General features: G+C 37.2%; 1 protein-coding gene across 1 annotated transcript in view; it reads right to left on the reverse strand.

Moving 5' to 3' along the window:
• LOC149789011 (uncharacterized) overlaps positions 1-21694 on the reverse strand; it is a 33051-nt gene extending 11357 nt beyond the window's left edge. The window contains exons 1-5 of the mRNA XM_089975172.1: positions 21302-21694; positions 3550-3678; positions 1785-1822; positions 994-1130; positions 98-174 (exon numbers count right to left, since the gene is read on the reverse strand). Of these exons, the coding sequence (XP_089831298.1) occupies positions 98-174; positions 994-1130; positions 1785-1822; positions 3550-3678; positions 21302-21407 (487 nt within the window). The 5' untranslated portion in view covers positions 21408-21694. The remainder of the gene's footprint in view (positions 1-97; positions 175-993; positions 1131-1784; positions 1823-3549; positions 3679-21301) is intronic.
• Positions 21695-22118: the final 424 nt, after the last annotated feature.

Consider the following 22118-nt stretch of genomic DNA (forward strand, 5'->3'; position numbering starts at 1 on the left):
TTGACCTATACTCTTTTGACTCATTTTAATATAGGATCCCGTTAGACATCGCCATGTTCTACTACTTCTGTATCATGGTAGAGGTTTACTACCTTACCCTCACTCCCTATTGACCCGACACCAAGAATCCCAATCGTTAGCGATTCCAATGGTCTGCTATGATCAAATGTTGACCTGAAACGCAGTAATTAAATTTTAAAACCGTTACTTAAAAACATGAACAGGTATTTAAACAGTTATATTTATCAATATAGCACAGTACAGAAACGGGAGGAAAGATATAATCAATAATATTACACAAAAAACACTTGCTTAGAAATGAATTTAATATTTTACAACATTCGAGAAACCATATAACATTCGTGACTCGTACAAAATATGAAGGTGAATTCTTATTATTATCAAATTGTTAAGCAAATATTAACGAACCTCAAATAATAAATAAGAGAGCAATATTGTGATTATTGCTTACAAAATAATGTTAAAGCATATAAAATGAGTGCATGATAATATAAATATATCCTTCTGGGTGCTACTAAGTAAACAGTTCTAGTTTACTGCATCATATAATAGGATTTGAACCAATGTAAATGCTTGCAAAGCAGAAGTTTGTAAAAATGTGTAATTATTACATGTAAAATCTCAATTATTCTGTAAGAGGGAAAAATGAAAAGAAAAAAAAGTAAATAAGACTAGAGTGAATATTTTATAAATGAGTCATATGACAATCCAATCAATTTTGCCAAAATATAACCACCAATTTGTAGCAAAATTGATTAATATGGACCTTGATGGCATTGTCGAATGAATGACACATGTGGTCTGCATGAGCGCAATTGCAAGTTTAAAATATGTTGAATATCAATGACCATCCGATGACAAAACTGTTACTTAGGACGCCGCATCGGGAATAAAATAAACCATGAAAGATGTGTGAAGGTTAAACATTATCATATTGTAAACATATGAAATAAAAATATTTTAATTTCTTGCCGGTTCCATGATTTTCTGGTTTGTGCTTCTGCCAGATGCAATACTTTTCTTTCTGTTGCCAAGATGTAGGTTATCACATACTGAGCACTAATATTTCGTGCCGCCGTCCGTCGAGTCAGCGTAAACGGGGGCAAAGGCTGCATAAAAATTCAACAGTATTTCAGGCATTTACTTAAATTTCATTCAATTTACCTCATTATTCTTGACTAGATGGCAATGAAAACTTTTAATAAAACTTGTGTTTTAAAGTTTATCAACACAAGGTTGAACTCTTTAGATAGTCAGCTTTCTTCACATGCTATTGCCAGCGATAAAATTAAATTTAATCCTGGATCAAATATAGAAAGTAGTCGCGAATTATAATTGACATAATCACGAACCCATTTTTTTCGATTTCATTCTTTTGGATACTATTTCATTGAAAAATAGTCTTTCAAAGATAGTGGTACCATGCTAATATGCATTGAAACTTAATCAGGCAAAGCTACCTCTTGCACGTCAATATGCATTGGCAAAGTTCTTGTTTGCATGTCAATATGCACTGAAAAGTAGTCTTGCATAAATATAGGCACCATTTCAATATGCATTGAAAAGTAGTCTGGCTGAGTTATTGGTATCATGTCAATATGCATTGAAAGGTAGTCTGGCAAAGTTATTGGCACCATGTCAATATGCATTGAAATGATGGTCATTAAACTATTTTATCTCTTAAGTTCTCTCCAGATTTCAAGTTTTTAGTATAAATTATTTGATAAAGGCACAAGTGAAGCTGAGTCGTAATCTCGACTTACCAGTTCTGGGTTGATTTTATCGGTTATTGGATCTATACCTAGAAACAAAAATTTTAAAAAAGTGATAATTGTACTCTAATGATTGAATGGAATTGAAATTTAAAAAACTTGGACACGCACACAAACATTTATATACATAGTCAACACAAGAATCATGATCGGCTGAGTACGTTACACTTAGTAACTTACGTGAATTAAACATGGTGCTGAGTCAACACATGAATCATGATCGGCTGAGTACATTACACTTAGTAATTTATTTGAATTAAACAAGGTGTTTAGTCAACAAATGAATCATGATCAGCTGAGCACATTACACTTAATAACATTTGAATTAAACAAGGTGTTGAGTTAACACATGAATCATGATCGGCTGAGTACATTACACTTAGTAATTTATTTGAATTAAACAAGGTGTTGAGTCAACACATAAATCATGATCGGCTGAGTACATTACACTTAGTAATTTATTTGAATTAAACAAGGTGTTGAGTCAACACATAAATCATGATCGGCTGAGTACGTTACACTTAGTAATTTATTTGAATTAAACAAGGTGCAATAAAAAGCACGTATTCGTCAATTTCATGCGTTGTTGTTGCTCTTCAGTCAAGTTTTAAGATGGCCATGAAATCAATAACTCGTTTTGTTTATGTGAATATATCTGTGGCTGATAAGACCAGTGTGTGCACTGAATTATCTGTGGCACAAAACAAGACATGATGCGGGGGGTTATTTGATCAATAGAAGACGTACTGCAGTTCATTGACGTTGCTCGCGCTTCTGTAATTCTCCTCAGCTCATAATTTGTACCTCCCGTGTGGATGTACTGAATAGTAAGCTAATTTCGCCACCGTCTGTAGGCAATAACATTTACAGCTAATCATTTATGTTTTAAACTTCACCTGTCAATCACCTTGGTTGGCAGTTCCCAATGTCTAATAACCGATTATATCAAGATAATGATATCGTTTCCTCGATGACAGACAAATTCAGCTAAAAGAAATGAGACAGCATTTACTTTGATACCTGGCAACCTAATAGTGACTATTCTAACATGACAAACGTGTGTGTAGCTGGTTATACGCATTCAACGTTTATGACTTGTAGCTACTTGACCGTATACTTTGAATGTTAAAATAATATGTAAATTTACTGACCGTTAGTGATATAGTTTATATTCTTGGTAACCTTTCATATAAGAATAACGAACAGAAACGTAAAAACAACACCTTCCTTATCCTCTGGCTATAGTTTGCACACAGAAAACATTGGATGATCCATATAACCAATATGTCACCAGTGTGTGTGTGTGTGTGTGTGTGTGTATGTGTATGTGTGTGTGTGTGTGTGTGATTTGGATTTTTAGCGTAGCTTTAACAATTTTTCAGCCATATCACTACGACGTCTGCAGTGTGCCAGTTTATAGTGATGTAGCATGATGTCCCACCCTGTCACATTATCCTGACACCAGGTCGACCGGTCCTAACACTAACCTCTTAATGCTGAGCGCCAAGCGAGGTGGCTGTTAGTACCATTTTTATAAGTCTTTGTTATGACTATATTAAAATAATGCCAAAAATAACCTAAAACAAATATATTTACTATGGGAATATAAATAGCAGGTCTGGCTCAACGACTTATGATAATAATAAGTAGAGAATGCAAATGAGGACAATCAATATTTAAACACATTGCAATATAATTCGACTCAAAAGCTCATAGCCTGTCAGGGTCAACTGTAATACAACGAGCTTTTACTTACCGGCGGCATGCGTGTGGTACCATTTTAGTTTCTTAAATTTGTACAAGTAGTTGCCCGCAACAAGATTGTTTCCGATCACAATTTCTGCATTGTCCAAAAAGTCGTCTTCATTTTCCTGCGCTACAACACCTGAGAAATGGAAAAAGCGAAACTTGAAATGGTAGAAATAACCAATGCCAGATGAAGTCATAATATCGAATTCAGGCAAGAATCCGGCGGATAAAACATGTAATATGCAATGCACTCATTTACTTAATATACACATTGACATGTACAACGAAGAGGGTAACCTATCATAGTATACAATGGACATAAATTAATATGGATAAAACATCACTGTCAAATATATTTCTAATTTTAACTGCACTGGTCAAAACGAGCCCTCGTAGTAGGCTACTATATTTATTTTATGGAAGAATGTACACTATGATAGACACAAATACTTAATCTATAACTAGAGGCACAAATGGAGATCACAGTGACTACTTTTAGTTGTAATGATACAGTGTTAACATAGCTGCATCCAGTTATCAACTTTCCTAATTGTAACGGAAACACAAACAGTGTCCAATAAACGAACTATAAACATAAAATTTCAGTAATATCACCGAAACATAAATTTATGTTCCAGAGACCTCCTTTTGAATACAGAACTTATAAAGATGCATCCAGTCACCAAGTTCCATTATTAGGATTAGCATATAGCATGCAAAATATACGCAGAATGCAAAGAAACATGTTTGGTTCATGAGTATAACATATGATAAAAGTCAACGTAAGCCAATTAAATATGTAAAGGTAAATTACATTTACTTTCCTTGTTGAAAGCATGTGGCACTGCACATGATTATCTAGTCTGATTCAAGCAAGAATATAATTGTGAAATAAACACAATTAGTGATGTGAAACATATGGATTACAGTGACTTACTTTATGATTACGATGTTGGTACTAATCATGATGCATGCCCTCGAAGTTTAATGAATTTCGATATACACGAGGTACAAAAGCCTGTTTGATCATGACCTCAACGCATAAACGTAACTTACGCCAATAAAATGTGGAAATTAGATGATCGTGACCATCATTCTTTTTTCTAAGGGTACAGCATTAATAAAGAGGCATATAATCGTCTAATTTTATAATGTAACTCAAGAAAGCTTGAAAAATAAACGTAAAACATACATTTAACCAAAGTCATTGAAAAGTTAAATATATGTCATTGATAACTACTTTTGTCCTGAGGGTATAGTACTCATTAAGAAGCATCACTTTGCCAAGGTTCCTGAATATAGGCATAAAATGACATAAACAGGTTGCAGAAACAGCAACGTCAGACCTATTTCATCATGCGCTAATTAATACAGGAAGTAATGAACCTAACAACAGGAACCCTAATGCAAGATCTCAGTGGCATAATGAGAACCCTCAAAACCATTTTCACCATACTAGCTGATTGGACCACAAGACTAACAGATAAAGACAACGTCAAAAATGAATAGTACAAAAAATAATAAAATCACCATCTGGCAATGGAACTGCAGAGGAATCTTTAAAAACCTATCAGAACTGCAGAACAAACTGAATAATACGGCCGTAAAACCAGACGTAATCTGCCTACAGGAAACCCTCATAACACAAGAACACAAACGCCTGCCCAAACTACAAGGCTATACCCAGGGAATCTTTAAACACAGACCCATGGGGCAGAAAGGGGGTGGACTAGCAATATTTTTAATGGATACACTAATCTACTACGAAGTAATAGAAGTACCCCCTAACCTAAACGTCAATAATAGCATCGAAATAATGTCAGCAATGATAAATATAGGAACCACAAACATTAAAATAATAAATGCATACGACCCAGGGGGTACCTTCTGCCCTACCAACCTAATCTCACTAAAGGCAATCACTAATAACAACAACAACAATCTAATGATCTGTGGTGACTTCAACGCACACAGATAATTATGGGGAGGTAAAAAGAAAGATCAAAGAGGGAAAATGGTTGAAAACTGGATAACTGAGAACAATCTGGTCATCTTAAATGACGGGTCGAACACTAGATTAAGCCCTGAGGATGGCACTCTCTCAGCCATAGACCTAACCATCACTACCCCAAAATTGGCTCAAATCACAAATTGGTGGGTTGATCAGGAAGATACGTTAGGAAGTTGCCATTTTTCCCATCACAATCAATATTCAAACAAAAACTCAACACATTCCAAACGAAACCCCTCCTAAATGGAGGTACCAACAGGCAGACTGTGACCAATTCCAATTATTACTAGCTAGAGTAAATCCAGATAACTGAGAGAGCCCAAGTATTGACATGTATTGTGATAACATAACAGACACAATTATAGAAGCAGCTAACCGATGCATACCAAAGACAACTAATATCCAAAATAAAAACCCTGTACCATGGTGGACTAAACAGTGCACTATAGTACATAAAGACAAAAAAAGGGCCTTAAATAAATATAAACGCACCAAAACTTCTATCAACTTCCAGCAATATAAAGATAAAGAAAAAGCACTAAAACAAACTATAAGAACTGCTAAAATTAATCTATGGCAAACCTTTAAACTGAGTCTAATATTAAACTCAAAACAAATATGGGACAAGATAAAAGCCATAAAAGGGAAAGCAACTACCTCAGCCCCAAAAATTAAAAATGCCATAACAAATAAAGATAAGGGAGACCTCCTAGCGAAGCATTTTTCGAACATGAGTAGCAACAGTAATCACACCAGAAACTTTCAAGAACACAAAAAACTAATGGAGGGAACCCAACCTCAAATGTTTCAAGACCAAGGAACAAAAGAATCTCACCTAAATAGCGACATCACGATACATGAATGGAAGATAGCCCTACGATCCAAAAACGAAACATCCCCCGGTAAGGATCAGTTAGGTTACATTATCTACAAAAAAACTACCTATCAATATAACAATAGCCATAATCAAACTCTTTAATAGGATATGGGATAAAAGCCAACTACCCACCAAATGGAAAGAGGCCATAGTAATACCAATCCCCAAGCTGGGTAAAGATCCCAACAACATAAATTCGTACCGACCCATCTCCCTTACAAACAATATTTGTAAAATAATGGAGACAATAATCGCAAATAGGTTTAAACACCACCTAGAGTCCAATAACCTACTCTCCATTAATCAATGTGGCTTTCGGAACAAACGGTCCACCACTGACCAACTTCTCAGATTGGAAACAGACATCAAACTCGCTTTTAACGCACATAGGAAAACCGATCGCAACCTCATAGCGGTGTTTTTTGACCAAGAAAAAGCGTTCGACCTAGTATGGACCAATGGACTAATGGCCAGATTAAACCAATTTGGAATAACTGGACGCTTGTTCAACTGGATTGGCGATTTCCTCACAGGCCGGAAAATTACCACAAGAATAGGCAACACCCAAGAATTTTCACTTGAAACTGGAACACCGCAAGGCAGTGTAATAAGTCCCTTACTATTTAACCGAATGGTAAACAACTTTGACCTCAATGCAGCCTCCGCAAAAATAAACTTGTCACAATTTGCAGATGATAGTGGCATATGGAAGAATGGAAATCCTGCCAATAACACAGTAGTTAAAGAAATCTAGCAGAGCCTAAACAACATAGGGAGATGGGCGAACAAATGGGGTTTCAAAATATCTCATGAATAAACTGTGGCAATCATATTCACCCCCAAACGAAATAACAACATAGTCTATCCAAACTTCTATATACAAAATCAATTAATCAAATACGTAACAGTAGTAAAATTCCTAGGAATGTTCTTTGACAACCACCTCACATGGAAACAGCACATTGAACAACTCACCCAGAATTGTAATAAAGATCTCAGTTTACTCAGGAACATCACAGGGACTGACTGGGAATCCAACCAGGAAACCCTCCTCACGATATATAAAAGCCTAATTAGATCAAAACTGGATTACGGTTGCCAAGCATATAACTCGGCTAAGCAACATGTACTACAAAAACTTGACAATATCCAGAGAAAAGCCTTACTATTATGCACAGGAACACTCCCCACAACATCATTAGAAGAACTACAAACAATAACAGGAGAACTAACCTTAAAATTACGTAGGCAAGAACTGCTCCTCCGATACTCCATTCGATTAGATACCACCCAAGACAACCATCCCACCAAAATAGCTATAAATAAGTGTAAAGTTGTCTTCAAACCCAAAATCATACCCATCACACCAAGTGGCAAAGTAATCCTTGAACTAAGAGAAAAGATACCTCTACTAAAAAAACAGGTAACAAACAATACAGACCAGAACAAATCACCATGGTTACAAAAACCACCAAGGATTAACATTGAAGCTACCAAATTAGGCAATAAAGAAGGACAAGAAAATTTACTAAAACCTGTACTGGTAAACGAAATCAACCAAAAATACCCGGACTATGTTAAAATATATATCGATGGATCAAAAACAAACAACCCACCAAGAACAGCAGCAGCAATAGTCATCCCTGAATTCAATATACAAACGGGATCCAGATTATCTGACTATTGCTCCATTTACACCATTGAATTCTGGGCTATACTTGAATCACTACAATGAATCAAAGACAACCAAATACCTGAAGCCGTCGTTATAAGCGATTCCCTAAGCGTTATCGAATCGATCCAAAATCGCAACACATACTCTAGGGAACAATTCCTCGACAGAGCATGCCAATTAATCGACGATATCACCACAGCCCATCAATTAGTCGAGCTCATGTGGATACCGTTGCAGATTGGAATCTCTGGCAACGAAACAGCAGACAAATTTGCAAGAACCAAACTAGGAGATCAAAACTCTCTCTCAAGCTTAACTATAGCTCTACAGAAGCAATAAGCTTCGCACAAACATATATAGACCAAACATGGCAAGATTTTTGGAACTCCTCCACAAAAGGTAAAAAGCACCATGAAACCCCCAAAAACGTAGATAGGAACATACCTAAGGGTACCTATTTAGAACAGAAAACCATAAACAGGATAATAACTGGAAAAACTAAACTAGCAAGCAGTTTTGGAAGGTTTATAGGACCCAAACCAGCAACCATTAACTGCTTTAACTGCCACACCACTGAAGATCTACACCACGTATTCGATATATGCCCAAAATATCAACCCGCTCGGAAAATATTTATCAAAAACTAAAAGAAGATTGGATCACCACACACATACCCAGAGTTACTTATGGACTCTAATAAAAATAAACAATCAGCATATAAAAACATAAATCAATTCATAGACTCAGCAGGACTTAGGAACAAAATATAATTACTATCCCCACAAAACCAAAAGACCCAGTAACTAGCTAAATAAATTTAGAAGCCACCACATAAAAACCCATAACATATCATTCAATTTTATAAAAGTATTAATAAATAATTCACTTACGAAGCACCTATAAAAAATAAGGTAACCGCAAAATCGGATGTCCTAGATGTCCTTAACGAACCGAGTAATCAGCTAGGATTCCAGTCCTAGATGTCCTTAACGAACCGTGTAATCGGCTAGGACTCCGGTCTCTTGCTAAATAAAGTATAAATAACATTCAGTCTCTAAAAACATTAATTAATAAATAACTTAAAGAGGTAATATCTAAAAACTTATAAATAACATAACGTAGGAAACACACCCTAAACACCTCGACTAGTAATACCATAATAACCTTGAAAATCTCTCTTCATACATGATTTCTACTAAGAACCTCTATAAACAGTATAGAACATCCCCCTCCTTTTAGAACATTTTGAAGAAGAAAAAAAAATCGAAAAAAAATATGCAAGAAACAAAAGCCAAATGCAACAACAAACCAGCGATGTAAAGCAAGCAGGACCGTTCCCGAGCTCTCCTTCCCACTAATGACAGCCAACCATTCAACTGTAGGGACCTTTATGGACCCACAGATTGAGGCCAGACTATCAGGGTTCCTTGAATCCATAAAAGCCTGGGGGGGGGGTGGCACCATCCCCTTCCCCAGGAACAACTAGCAGGCTGCGGTGCAGTCAGAAAAAAGTGGCACATGCACAATTGTGCGCACGCCACTATAATTAAACTCAACAACAACAATCATGCGCTAAACGTAAAATGTAACCTAAGCCAGTAAAATATGAAATCTATACCACAGTGATCTTCTTTTGGTGTGAGTGTGGCAGTAATACGCAGGGCTGTAGAGAGCAATCATTGGCCCTGAGGTAAGAAACAAAATGTTTATTTTATAAAATTAAAAAGTTTTGTTACGCCTGGGCCCCCTTACGGGCCTGGGCCTCGGTGATATACCTGCGGTTGCCCCCCACCCCCTTGTCGGCCCTGGTAATAAGGATGTATATAATCATCTACATTGATCACTGTTGCATAGGTGGAGCTTAAGGGCTAAATTTAAAATACATATTTGCAGTCTGTGAAGCGTGAAATCCTGTGATCTACGTTTAATTTGGTACGTGCGTGTGTAGAAACTTGTCAGGATGTATCTTTCAATAATCTTTATGTTTTCATTACAAAAGTGTTATTTATTCAATTTGCAAAATGCAAGAGATATTTGCAGAACCTTAATCGAGAATATGCAACTAATTTGTATGGATGTAAAGCCACTCCAAACCGTTGCCTAATATCAAGGAAGAAGACAGTTTTGTCAGTAAATTATGTTTCTCTAAGAATACTTGATCACATTAACGTTAGGAATGTAAGCCCTACTACTTCCCGAATCTAGGCGTCCCAGAGATGAAAATTCGTCTTTCCTGACTAGACTATATAGACAAAGGACATCAACACTTATCTATTATCTCCCCTTTCCGTAGAGGTGTGGCGCTTGTTTTAAGCTCCGCGGAATATTGTGTAATGTGATGCTTGCATTTCAGTGAGGATGGGAAAGTATTAAACAATGGAAACAGAGATAAGTCACAGCCCGAGGTAACATTAAGCAACCTACCTATATCTCGGGTAACCTCTTCGAGAGAAGAAGATTTAATTCCCCATATAAATGTCGACCATCCCTCTTAACTTGCGAGCAACACAACCTGGGACGATGTTCATTAGAAGCCCTACTAGAAAGAAGAAATAACGAGAACTTCTAACCACATACATCTTCTGGATAAATCCAGCAAATGCTTTGCAGAGTGCATGTTCAGAGGTTGTTCTGAGGCCGCTTGTATCATTAAGACTGGGTCGTTTAGATCCAGATTGTGTCTTTGTGGTTTCGCAGATAGAAATTCGAGAAGTTTGACTGAATGTCGACCGACGACCATGACCATATCTTCCTGAGAGAAATTGGGGTCAAAGGCATGGATCACAATTAGTGGTCTTATTTCATGAGCAGAGATCTTCATTGGGCTACTCTCTTCTGGCAATATGTCAAAGCACGCTGTAAGTATTACCCACTTCAACCAGTGCTCAAGAATTATAACCCTTTCCCGTGTTTAGTTTGGATAAAGAGGCGTCTTCGAGGGCCATGTTTGGCTCAGTCAGTCTCAAATAAAGTTCGAGCGCACGTACCGGTTCCTATCTGAACGCATCTCGAGGTGCTGTCGACAAAAGTGAGAGGTCGTATGATGATTTTTGCATTGCACACTGATGGAAACCTATTTCTGTTGACCAACACGGACGGCGTAAAAATTACAGCTGAGATATCAGGTTGAAACTGAAGGTAATCTGGGTCAACATAGAAAACATGTAACTGAGTGAATTTGCATGTCGAAGCTAACAATTTCGGGAATCAAACTTTATTTGAAAGGAGCTTTTGCAAGATCCAACTAAAGGCTGGAATTTATTTCAAATCAGTCAGGTCGGCACCAAGGAACGATTCCATATGAGAAACAATGTGATTGATTTGTATGCAATTCAAAGTTGGACAGCAAGTCAGAGAGGTCGTTGCTATGACCAAGATGTTCTCTGTCCTAATGGCATAATGTACCTGATATCATATAAAGGTATCCCATAACAGTAAGCGGCTCGAACGTTTCTCCTCAAACAGCCAGAGTGAAAAGTCGGCTACTTGTGGGACAAAGACTTTCAAATGACAATGTTTTTGTTGTTGTTGTTGTTGTATTGTGGTTTTATTTGCGTTTCACAATACCCTCAAAAGGAGGACATTCCTTTGTAAACCCTTGAAGTGGAGTGTCTTCTAGCTCGTGCAATTCTTAACCACAATTAAAATGTTGAATTTTTTCTACTACCCAAATGAAAGAAAGAGCATTGATGGACTAAGACTTGGGGTTTGTGCAATGAAAACGAAAGAAGTCAGTTTGTGATTCCACATGATTGCTGAGAGATCGTTCAGAGGTTGCCCCAAAGCGGGAAAATCTGACAAAATACCGATGGATGACGGTACCGTTACGTATGGAGGATATGTCCCATCCTTCACTGCAAATCGGCCAAGATATTGAGTATGCCGGGGATATGTCTGAGCTGGATGTCGCTGTTGCGTTGTACACAGTAGTGGCGGTATTCCAAGATCAGAAGGCAGGGTTGCGATGATTTGGTACCGCCCTGTGCGTATGTCACTACCACCTAGACGTCTGACATGATGAGCATCACCTTGTTCTGAAGACGGTCGCTCCAAAACTCAATGACTTTGATAATAGCTTTCATCTTCAAAATATTAATGTGGAGACCTGTTTCTTCCGGACTCCACTGGCTGCTGACGGTGTCGAAGTTGCAATGCGCAGACCAGCAGCGAAATTCTTAGATTATAATGCAGGAGACAGTCGCTCCAAAAATGAAAGGCTTTGATGGTTGCTTTCATCCCGAGAGATTGATGAGAAGATCTGAGTCTACTGGACCAAAGTGGAATCTTCCGGTGTCGAAGTCCGTTTACAGGTATATGATGTTCCGGTCCACAGATGCATGGGTCTGTACACACTGTCACATCCAGTTGCCGACGCTCGAGAAGTATTCCTGCTGCGTTACTGTTTCAGAAATGATATAATCTCGCTCGTTACGCTGATCATGTATTCAAATGGCATTGAGAAGGGGGGGGGGGACTAAGATAACGATGCTGCGAATGCCAGATGTAGAGGAAATAAAGCGGGATAATATCCACAGCTACACTGAACAATTCAAAGAGTTTCAGAAACTTCCCGGCTGTTATCAATTTTATGTTGGAAACGGGCTGTTCGAGATCGTTCATTACAACCACTGAAGTTGGCAAATAGGTATCACGTTGATGCTTGTGAGAAATTAAATACCAAGAATGACAAACTGATATGGTGGGCAAAGATGGAACGTTTCCCAAATGATCAGAAGAATTAGATGTAAAATGGAAATGATATTGTTCTTTTTCAACAAAACCTATAATTGATCTTACCATATGGTTCTGAGTAACCGTCGTCCAGATACGCTTCAGTGGAAGTAGATGAAGTAGTACGGACAGAGAGAGTACGAATTTGAGTAGATTTGTAAAAGCACAATAAGTTATGTTCACGGCGAAAGGGAAACTGCGAAACTGATAACAATTTACTCTGTACGCAAACCGCAGAAATATCCATGAGGACAGATGGATGACAACGTGAAACTATGCGACTGTCAGACCAAGAGTGTTTGCAAATTTGTTTGGACGAACAGAGGGGCGGATTGATCGGACCGTCTCCTTGAATTTCGGTGAAAGTATGAACTAATTTAGACGACTGAGGTCTAAGGTTGCCATTAGTCGTCCTGACCAGAAGAAAAGAATGGAGCATCATCCCGGAGACTGCGTATTCCGAACAATCTCCACTGTCAGTTTCTGGATGAGCTCCCATATCTCTTGCAGCAAAAGTTTATCCTTACCCAAGTCCAAAGGTTGGCAAAACTATATCCGAAGCCCCTCTGAGGTCATTTTGATTGCTAACTCGCCTGGAGGGAAGAGATTGATGCAATGCTGCATGAAGAACAAAAGCATGGTGTCTACGTGATATTTGTCTGCTGACTGTCGGGGACAAAAGTCAACGGAGCGTGGAAACTTGGGGTAGATAAAATTCGTTTCTTACGCCCAGGAGACAATTGTCGATGTATACATGATTGGGATTGCGTCTAGCTTTTTGGGTTTGTGTAGTGTACGATCTCGCATTTCCTAATCTCCTGTCATTCAATCTTTGAGACTTAGTCAGATATGACTAATAAAGCGAGGGTTGATAGACACAGAGATGAAGTAACAGTCCTTGTGCTGGCCGCTACGGCACTTTCTCTCTCTAGTCACGAAGAACAGAGAGGCAATGTTTCGCAGAGTTAGGGCGTGAAATGGACTAAGCCAGGTTAAGAGTAAACATGCGTACTGCTACACAGGATCAAGGTTAGAGGAAGCCGTCAAATCATTCGCCATTGTATGGTTTGTCGGAAGTTAATTACATCTCATATTCTAGCCATTGGTTGGTCAAAAACTCAGTATTAGGGCTAATGCTCAAAACATTTGTACTCTCGGTCGTTGATTTTCCAAGTCTCTCACTGTATGTTTTGTTGCTGCAGTTTTCTAGTGATTATACAGTGTCTTAACAAAGGACGCGCGTTCAGCAGGTAGCCAACGATGCACACGTGATGCACGAGTCACGAGAATCCTCGCTGGCTTTGAATTCCTTGCACTTAGTTCACTGCATCGTCATTATTCATTCCGATACGACATAGGCAGTAAAGAAGAAATTAATAGTTAATTACCTTAACAACATTAGAGACATCCGCTATACCAGGGGTGATAAATATATATAAACAATGTGTGCGAATACGAACCACAACACAGCCGCGAAGACCATGCGGTCAGATACGCAGAAACTGTCCGCGTAGGTGCAATAATTCACATAAGTATGGTGGAAATTCAAATAATAGTGTACACAACCTCTAGAATAAGCCTTAATTCACCCGAAAATTAGAATATCCTCAACGTATGGGATAAAATTAGTACACCGTTTCTTCTTTTGGGGCACCAGACAGATGCCCCCCCCCCCATTCCAAAATAAAAAATAAAAAGTATTTTGTGTTTGTGTTTTTCCCTTTCAGGTGTGTTGTATGTTTTATTTAAAACATAATTTTATATAAAAAAAAAATTGTTCTAGAATTTTTTAATGGGGTATTTATGTTTCTTTAGGGTTATCTAAAAGGTTGTTCGTCCAAGCCTGGTTTTCTTCACTTTGCTCTAAGTTCCTTCCCTTTAAATTTTTTTGACCTTTGCTAGAGGTCGCCTAGGTCTCATTGTTTGTTATATGTAGTGGTGCTATATTGTGTGTATGCTATATTTTTTGTATGTCTGAGACAGCAAGTATAGATCAAATGTTTTTCCCAGTTGTATTTCTTCCTAATTTGGATTTAGGATCCGTTATAATATTTTATATTATTTTCCTGTTGATTTGTTTTATGGTTTTAGAATTTTGACGATGGAAAGGTGTACTATTACAATTTTATTTAAAAAAAAAACATTCCTATTGTGTTATTCGAGTGATAATATGTGTCGTTCCTCGTATTAGTTTTTAAAGATCTTGATAGGTAGGTTACGCTCGATCCAAGGTCCACACTTCTTTATTCTGCATGTGTTTCTCCTGGGTCGAGTTAGGCCTCCTTTATTTAGTTTTTCTTATCATTTCTTTATTGAAAGATCCAAAATTGTTTATGAGACCACATTATTGTGTATTGTCAACCATACAGTGCAGGAGCTGTATGGCTTTTAAGATATAGAAGAAGTTAGTAGGTTTTAAACTAAGTGTTATCCAGTTTGTGGTTGTTGTTGAGTTTTACGTCATTTTTCAGCACACGATTGGCTATACGTGGCGGCCAGTATTAATGGTGGAGGAAGAACCCGGGAAAATCCCAGAAAGAACCACCGACCCAAGAGAAGCTACTGGCAAGCTTTCTCACATACCTTCATTGGCCGAATCGGATACTCGAACTAACGCAGACAGAGGTGAGATGGCAGTGATCCGTAACGGAGAGAGCTTTAGACCACTCGGCCACTCGGGGTCCCTTATCCAGTTTGTATTCTACATGGGGTGTTTTCAAAGACTCTTTCATGGGTCTGACCTCTTCGCGTAGCGCCATGTGACTTAGCCCCATGATGTCATCGCCTTTTACTTTCCCCATATAGTTTCCCTGTATCCCTTACTATACATGTCTTTAAATATAAAAAAAAATTCAAAAAGATTTAAATTTTATTTTAATTTTCTAAAAACGTTTTATTTTTTTATTTTTCCTCCCTTCTTCTTTCCTTTCTCTTTTTTGTTGTTGAAATACTTGAAATATGATTTGATTTTTTTGTTGAACTATGAATTCTGTGGTGTGAGAGGTAGGGGTATGGGTATGGCATCTGCTCGCATTTGCGCTACTCGACTCTTGTTCTGTATAACCGATTCCCCGCTTCTCCTCTCTCCCCTAATCCAACAGAGATTGTGTTATATCACCCTGAAGGTAAGTAGCTGTTCGTAGTAAGACGTATTGAGTTCGTATTGTGGTTAATTTTTACTTTTTTTAAAGATATGTATCACCTGTCCGCACGATAGCATCGTTGTTACTATATAGTTCTTATTTTTAGAACGATTTTGTTTTCATAGTCTACATCCATGCATAAAATGTTGTTTTTCTTATACTTGTATTTTTTGTACAAATTTCCATTATTAACATTATCCTATTATGTTTGGTTTTATCACATTGGGCAATCGTATGTAGTTTGGTGAAGTTCGCTGTTTTACATAAAGGGCATTTCGGCATTATCCTGATCATACGACGTTTGATTGCTTCTTCGCCTGTTAGCCAGTCGTAGTGCAGGTATTTAAAAAGTATACTTTGTGTTTTAACATATCTTTTTTCTTCCTTAAGTTTTTGTCCAGTTTACCCTCCAGTTGTCCTGCTCTACCCTACATTTTATATTTTTGGTTACCTCCTCCCTAATCCAAGCGTGACTTTTACTTATTTTTTATTTTCCATAAATATGCTTTGTCCCTATATTTTAAAATGAGTTCTCTTATATGTTTGAATTTACGAGGCACTTCAAATTGTTTTGGTTATTTGTTTTTTTTTTTTTTGTATATCTCTGGTCGGTTTCTCAAAATGAAGCCGAACCAGTATATGTACAGTGCTTCCCACGCTGTAGTCGGGTCTGATTGTAATTTGTTTAATCTATTGATTATGATTGTTAATTTTAGTAATAAGAGGCTCGGCAACCCCAAGCCCCCTCTACTTTTTGCTCTATATAGTGTCTCTTTTTTACATAATGCATTTTGTGATTCCATATATAGTCTATTATTTCATTGTCTATTTTGTTTAAAAGTTTGTTATCCATGTTCAAGAATTTAATTATATAGTTAATATTTGAGTATCGATAAGTCTTGGCCACTTGAGCCCGCTCCATGATACATAATGGCGCCATGGCCCAGATTTTCACATTTTCTCTTATTTTATTGATAATATGTTTATAGTTTTCTACAGCTTCTTTTTCTTTTACCAAAGTAAACCCCTAGAGCCTTCACAGTGTCTCTCGGTATGTGTGTTGGGGTAATCCAGGGTGGTAGCCCCTCCAGTTACCTATTTTTAAGATTTCAGTCTTGTCGTGGGTTATTTTGGAACCCGACGCTTTACCAAAATTTTTCAAATTCTTCTATTAGATGTTTATAGCATTTCCCCTCTCTTATAAATTTGGTGCAATCATCTGCATATTGGAGCAATTTTAATTCATTTTTAAGGTTTGGTATTTGTATGCCTTGTATTTCTGGGTTGTTTTTTATATTGTGGCTTAGGATTTCTATTGTCATTACGTATATTATCATTGATAGTGGACATCCTTGTCTCACTGATCGTTGTATTTCAAATTCTTTCGTGCATTTTCCGTTTACCTGTACACATGAAGTTATCCCTGTATATAGGATTTCGGTCTATTTCCGGAAGTTGGGTCCGAAGCCAATTTTTTAAAATACATTCTGTATACAGCTTTGTTCTAATCGGTCGAAAGCTTTCTCCTGGTCGATCATTACCATAGCACCCTTCGTACCAGTTTCATTTATGTAGTCTATTATGGTTTTAATGTTTAAAATATTGTTTTGTATATCCCTCCCTTTCCCCTCACAAGTTTGATTTACATTAATTATTTTGTTTATCCCACCCTTTGCTCTATTTGTTAAAATCCTACTTAAAATTTTATAGTCCGTGTTCAGAAGTGATATAGTTTTTAATCTCGTCTCTATCCCCATTCCCTTTGCATATAATTGTGTTAACCCCCTCCCTCATATATCGAGTCATTTTGTCTTTACTTAAAAATATATTATTATACAAAGCGTTAGGATCGGCGTTAGTTCACCGTGGAACTTCTGGTAGAATTCCACGGTAAGTCCATCTTTCCCTGACGATTTCTATTTAGTAAGTGTAGCTATGCTCTTTGTAATTTCTTCATCTGAGATGACATCATCACATTGGTTTCTATGTTCTGTTGATGTAATCTCACAGTCGACATTTTTTTTTAAGTAGTTGTCTTCGATTGTGCTGACATCTATGTTCTGTGTGGTGTATAGTTCTTTATAATATAGGGAAATACTATTTAGGGTATCTTCCTTTACAGTATGGGTTACATTGTTTATTTTGATTTTGTTTAAAATTGTATCCCTCCCCCCTTTCTAAATTCTTCTCGTTTATAAGTTATTTGCCATGTTGTAGATCTCTGTACATTTTCCCGCCCTTATTATTCTCCCCTGATTATCGTCTTCTTTAATGATTTTAATTTTGTCTGTCAGTCGTTTTTTTTATCGTCGTTTGTTGCTTTGCTTAATGCTAGTTTGAGTTCGTGTTTGTCTTTTTTGTTGTTTTTTTTCTGCCCTTCTGTTTGAGTACTGAATAGATATTCTTTTCATTATGTTTTTTAAAACATCCCATTCGTTTATTATATTAATAGTTTCTTCATTTTTGAAGGTTTCGATTTCTTTTTGTATTATTTCTACATATTCTTTGTAATTTAAAATTTTATTATTTAGCTTCCATAGTCCTGGAACCCCACCCCCTTTTTTTTTTTCGATTTTAAGGTCCATAGTGACCATGAAATGGTCTGATAGTTTTTGGTTGGTTATTGTTGTATTGATATATGTTAATGAACCATAAAAAATTCAGGCAAAATTTATCAATCCTGCTAGATTGTTTTTCTTTATAATTAGAGGTAAATTTTCTTCTTAATATGTTCAGTTTTCTATAAATGTCATGTAAATTGTGTTTATTTAATAAATTTATCATTTCAGTTCGTTATATTTTATCGCTAGTTGCTAGGTCAGTCGTTCTGTCAATTTCATCCCCATCCCAATTGAAACCTCCACCTATGATTTGATTTTCCATCGAATATTGTTGTAGGTAGTTAGATAAATTTTCGATAAAGTTTCTTACTTCTATTGGCTGGCATGTACTTATTTATTATATGCCAATTTAACATTTTAACATGCAACAACCGTCCCTTAAAAAACTACCCCTTTTCAAACCTTTCCCAGCTTATTCCCTATTTATTTTTTTATTATTATAGCCACCACCACCCTCTAATATCATTATTTGTATAATCATTACATATCACCATTGCGTTAAGTTTGTCTTCTATTAAAAATCTGAGTTCTGGCGTAATGCTATTGTGTGTTTCTTGTATCATTATTACATCAAAGTTTGTTTCTTTGGCTATTGTGTCTGCTTTCGCTTTGTCTATCCCATTGATGTTGATAGTAGCGATCCAGAAGTTTGTTTCTTCCATTTTGTGGTTCACTTACCAGGTGCCGCATCACGTTATATGTAGGCTTTATTTGTATGTATATCAGTTAAGGTTGTTTTATTAAATTTTTATTGTATTTATATTATGTTTATATTTATGTGGGGCTCTGGATTGTTTCCAGAGCCTCGTTTGATTGGTTGCTGTTTTCTGTAATGTGTGAGTTATTTATGGTTTTCATGTCTGATTCATATTCGTTTTCGTTTTCCGCGTCTGTTCTATTGTCATTGTTTGCTTGTTCTGTCGGGGGTTTCTAGGTCCGTGTCAGTGTCTTTCCTTTTCTTTTATGATTTTAGCCCTTACGGGCGGGATTACTGCTTCTTGAGTTATGTTTATCGTTTGGTCGACAAAGCTCAACTCCCCTTCGGGGGAGAAGCCATGCGACGACGTAACGTGTGTTGATGTTAACGTCAAGGGTTTGATTCCCAATATGTCAACTGGTAGCTCTTCTTGTTTCCCCCCACTCTCTTGGGTATTGTCGTCCTCAATTTGTATTAGAAAATACTTTTTTTTTCTTCTTCCAATATTCCATCCTTGTAATTGGGGTTTCCTGGACGGCAAGTCTTTTTTGGGGTAACAGAGTCTTCCCACTATAGATCTTTGCCAGTCTAATTGGTTTTGGATGTCTGAGTGTTACCATAAGGTGTAGTTATTGTGTCATTTAGTTGAGAGCTTGTGTGGTCATTTCATTTGTGACCGTACTTGCGAAATCAATCTCTATTTCGCAGTTTATTTCCTCATCAGCTGTTTTGGTTGTAGTTTGTAGCCGCCGCACTTGCATAGGTACTTGGGGCTATCGGGTTTCTACAATCTCTAGGCGCATGCCCAATCTTCCTGCATCGTGTACAGGGACGCTCGTACTGGCATCCTTTGTACCACGTCTTTAGCAGAAACCCTAAAACATAGAAAAATGTTGGGAGTTTGTCTGCGTACTCTTTGGCAACTGTAATGATTCTTAACCCTGTTTTTATTTTCTGGTAACACCACCCAGTTGCCATTTTTTCTTTTTTTATGGCGATCTGTAATTTCTGTCTTATTTTGTCAATCAGAGCTTCGTTATCAACTTCTAAGGGGAGCCCAGAGATCATTATGTCTCTTGCTCTGGGCTCTAACCCTCTGGTGATTAGGGGGGCTTCTGACACCTTTGCTGTCATTCCCTTTATTTATATTTGCCCCATGTCTAATAGAGGGGTGTCATAATCTTTGGGGTAGATAATAAATCAATTTCTTCCCCCCCTCCTCCAATTTTGTATTCCCTCAATCTCTTCTATTGGTAATCCTTTCGCTCTGAAAGCGAGGATTATGTCTGATTGTCGGGGGCAATCTGCAACTGTGGTGGAAATTCAAATAATAGTGTACACAACCTCTAGAATAAGCCGTAATGTATGTATGTATGTATGTAGGTAGGTAGGTAGGTAGCTAGGTAGTTATGTAGGTAGGTAGGTAGGTAGAATACGACTCCAATCTGCTACGCATAGGTGAGCTAAGCTTATTGTAAGAAACCGACGACTTTGTTAGATTGTTTTAAAACAGGTCAATCGTCTGTCAAGTTGACACATTTAATGGTTGTTTTGTATACACGCTTGAGGCAATAATCAGTTGATCAAGTAGGCTGGTGCGGACTGGAACGCGTGCTCTGAAGACATTAATTACCGGTATGGCCGTGACGGAAAGACAGGATCGGGGGTTGGTACCGTACCGGTAAGAGCTTACATCTACTTGCATGACTGTATATAATTATACAAAGTCTTTGGGTGGCCATTTCCCTCATAGCTATCAAACGTGTCTTAGCATTTCCATTCAGTGTAAACAATTTAAGAATTTTTATGAAATACAAAATAATGATATATTTAGTGAATCATATGCACAGAATATAACTGACAAACTGAATTACAAATATATATATATATATATATATATATATATATATATATATATATATATATATATATATATATATATATATATATATATATATATAGTACATCCCTTAACACGGTATTAAAAATTAAAAGTTGTCTTACCTCGTTCGAGAACCTTGACGTTGATAACGTTGGCATTTGGCAAAGCCGTTCGAACATATGCAGCAAGGTCAGGGTACATGGTTGTCGCACAGTATACTGTTTCCATGGTACCCGAACGGCTGATACAAGTAACAATTGAGTGTATGTTACAGTTTATCGAACTGAGTGTGTCGTTAGTTCACATTACAGGGTAAAGACACTTGGAGGGTACATAGGTGAACTCAGGTGTCCCAGATATAGCAGTAGTTTAATCCAGCTGTATATATAACTAAGAAGTACTTCTTATCTGTGTAGAAATACAAGCATATTACAGATCCTCCTTAGGTAAAGGCCAAATGTTATTACTGAATACTGATAACCAGACTGACACGTCAGCATGCACTGGTATATGCTACTTACAATGGTGAGTTTGTACAATTTTATTTATGGGCGCACTACATCTTGAAATTACACTGATGTAAATTAACATGCTCATATAACGCAATGCATACACTGGCATACTCTCTCTCTCTGTCTGTCTGTCTGTCTCTGTCTCTCTCTCTGTCTCTCTCTCTCTCTCTCTCTCTCTCTCTATATATATATATACACAAATTGGTAACGGTCATTTTACAAGTTCTCTCTCTCTCTCTGTCTCTGTCTGTCTGTCTGTCTGTCTGTCTGTCTGTCTCTCTCTCTCTCTCTCTCTCTCTCTCTCTATATATATATATATATATACACACAAATTGGTAACGGTCATTTTACAAGTTTTCCAAACTTTAGAGCTAATTAAGCTCTTCGTCAGGGTATGAAATAGCGTGTACACACTAGCCACGAGAAA

This window comes from Sinohyriopsis cumingii, chromosome 11, assembly GCF_028554795.1.
Source record: "Sinohyriopsis cumingii isolate HCF-2022 chromosome 11, ASM2855479v2, whole genome shotgun sequence".
In the NCBI taxonomy this organism is placed as follows: Eukaryota; Metazoa; Mollusca; class Bivalvia; order Unionida; family Unionidae; genus Sinohyriopsis; species Sinohyriopsis cumingii.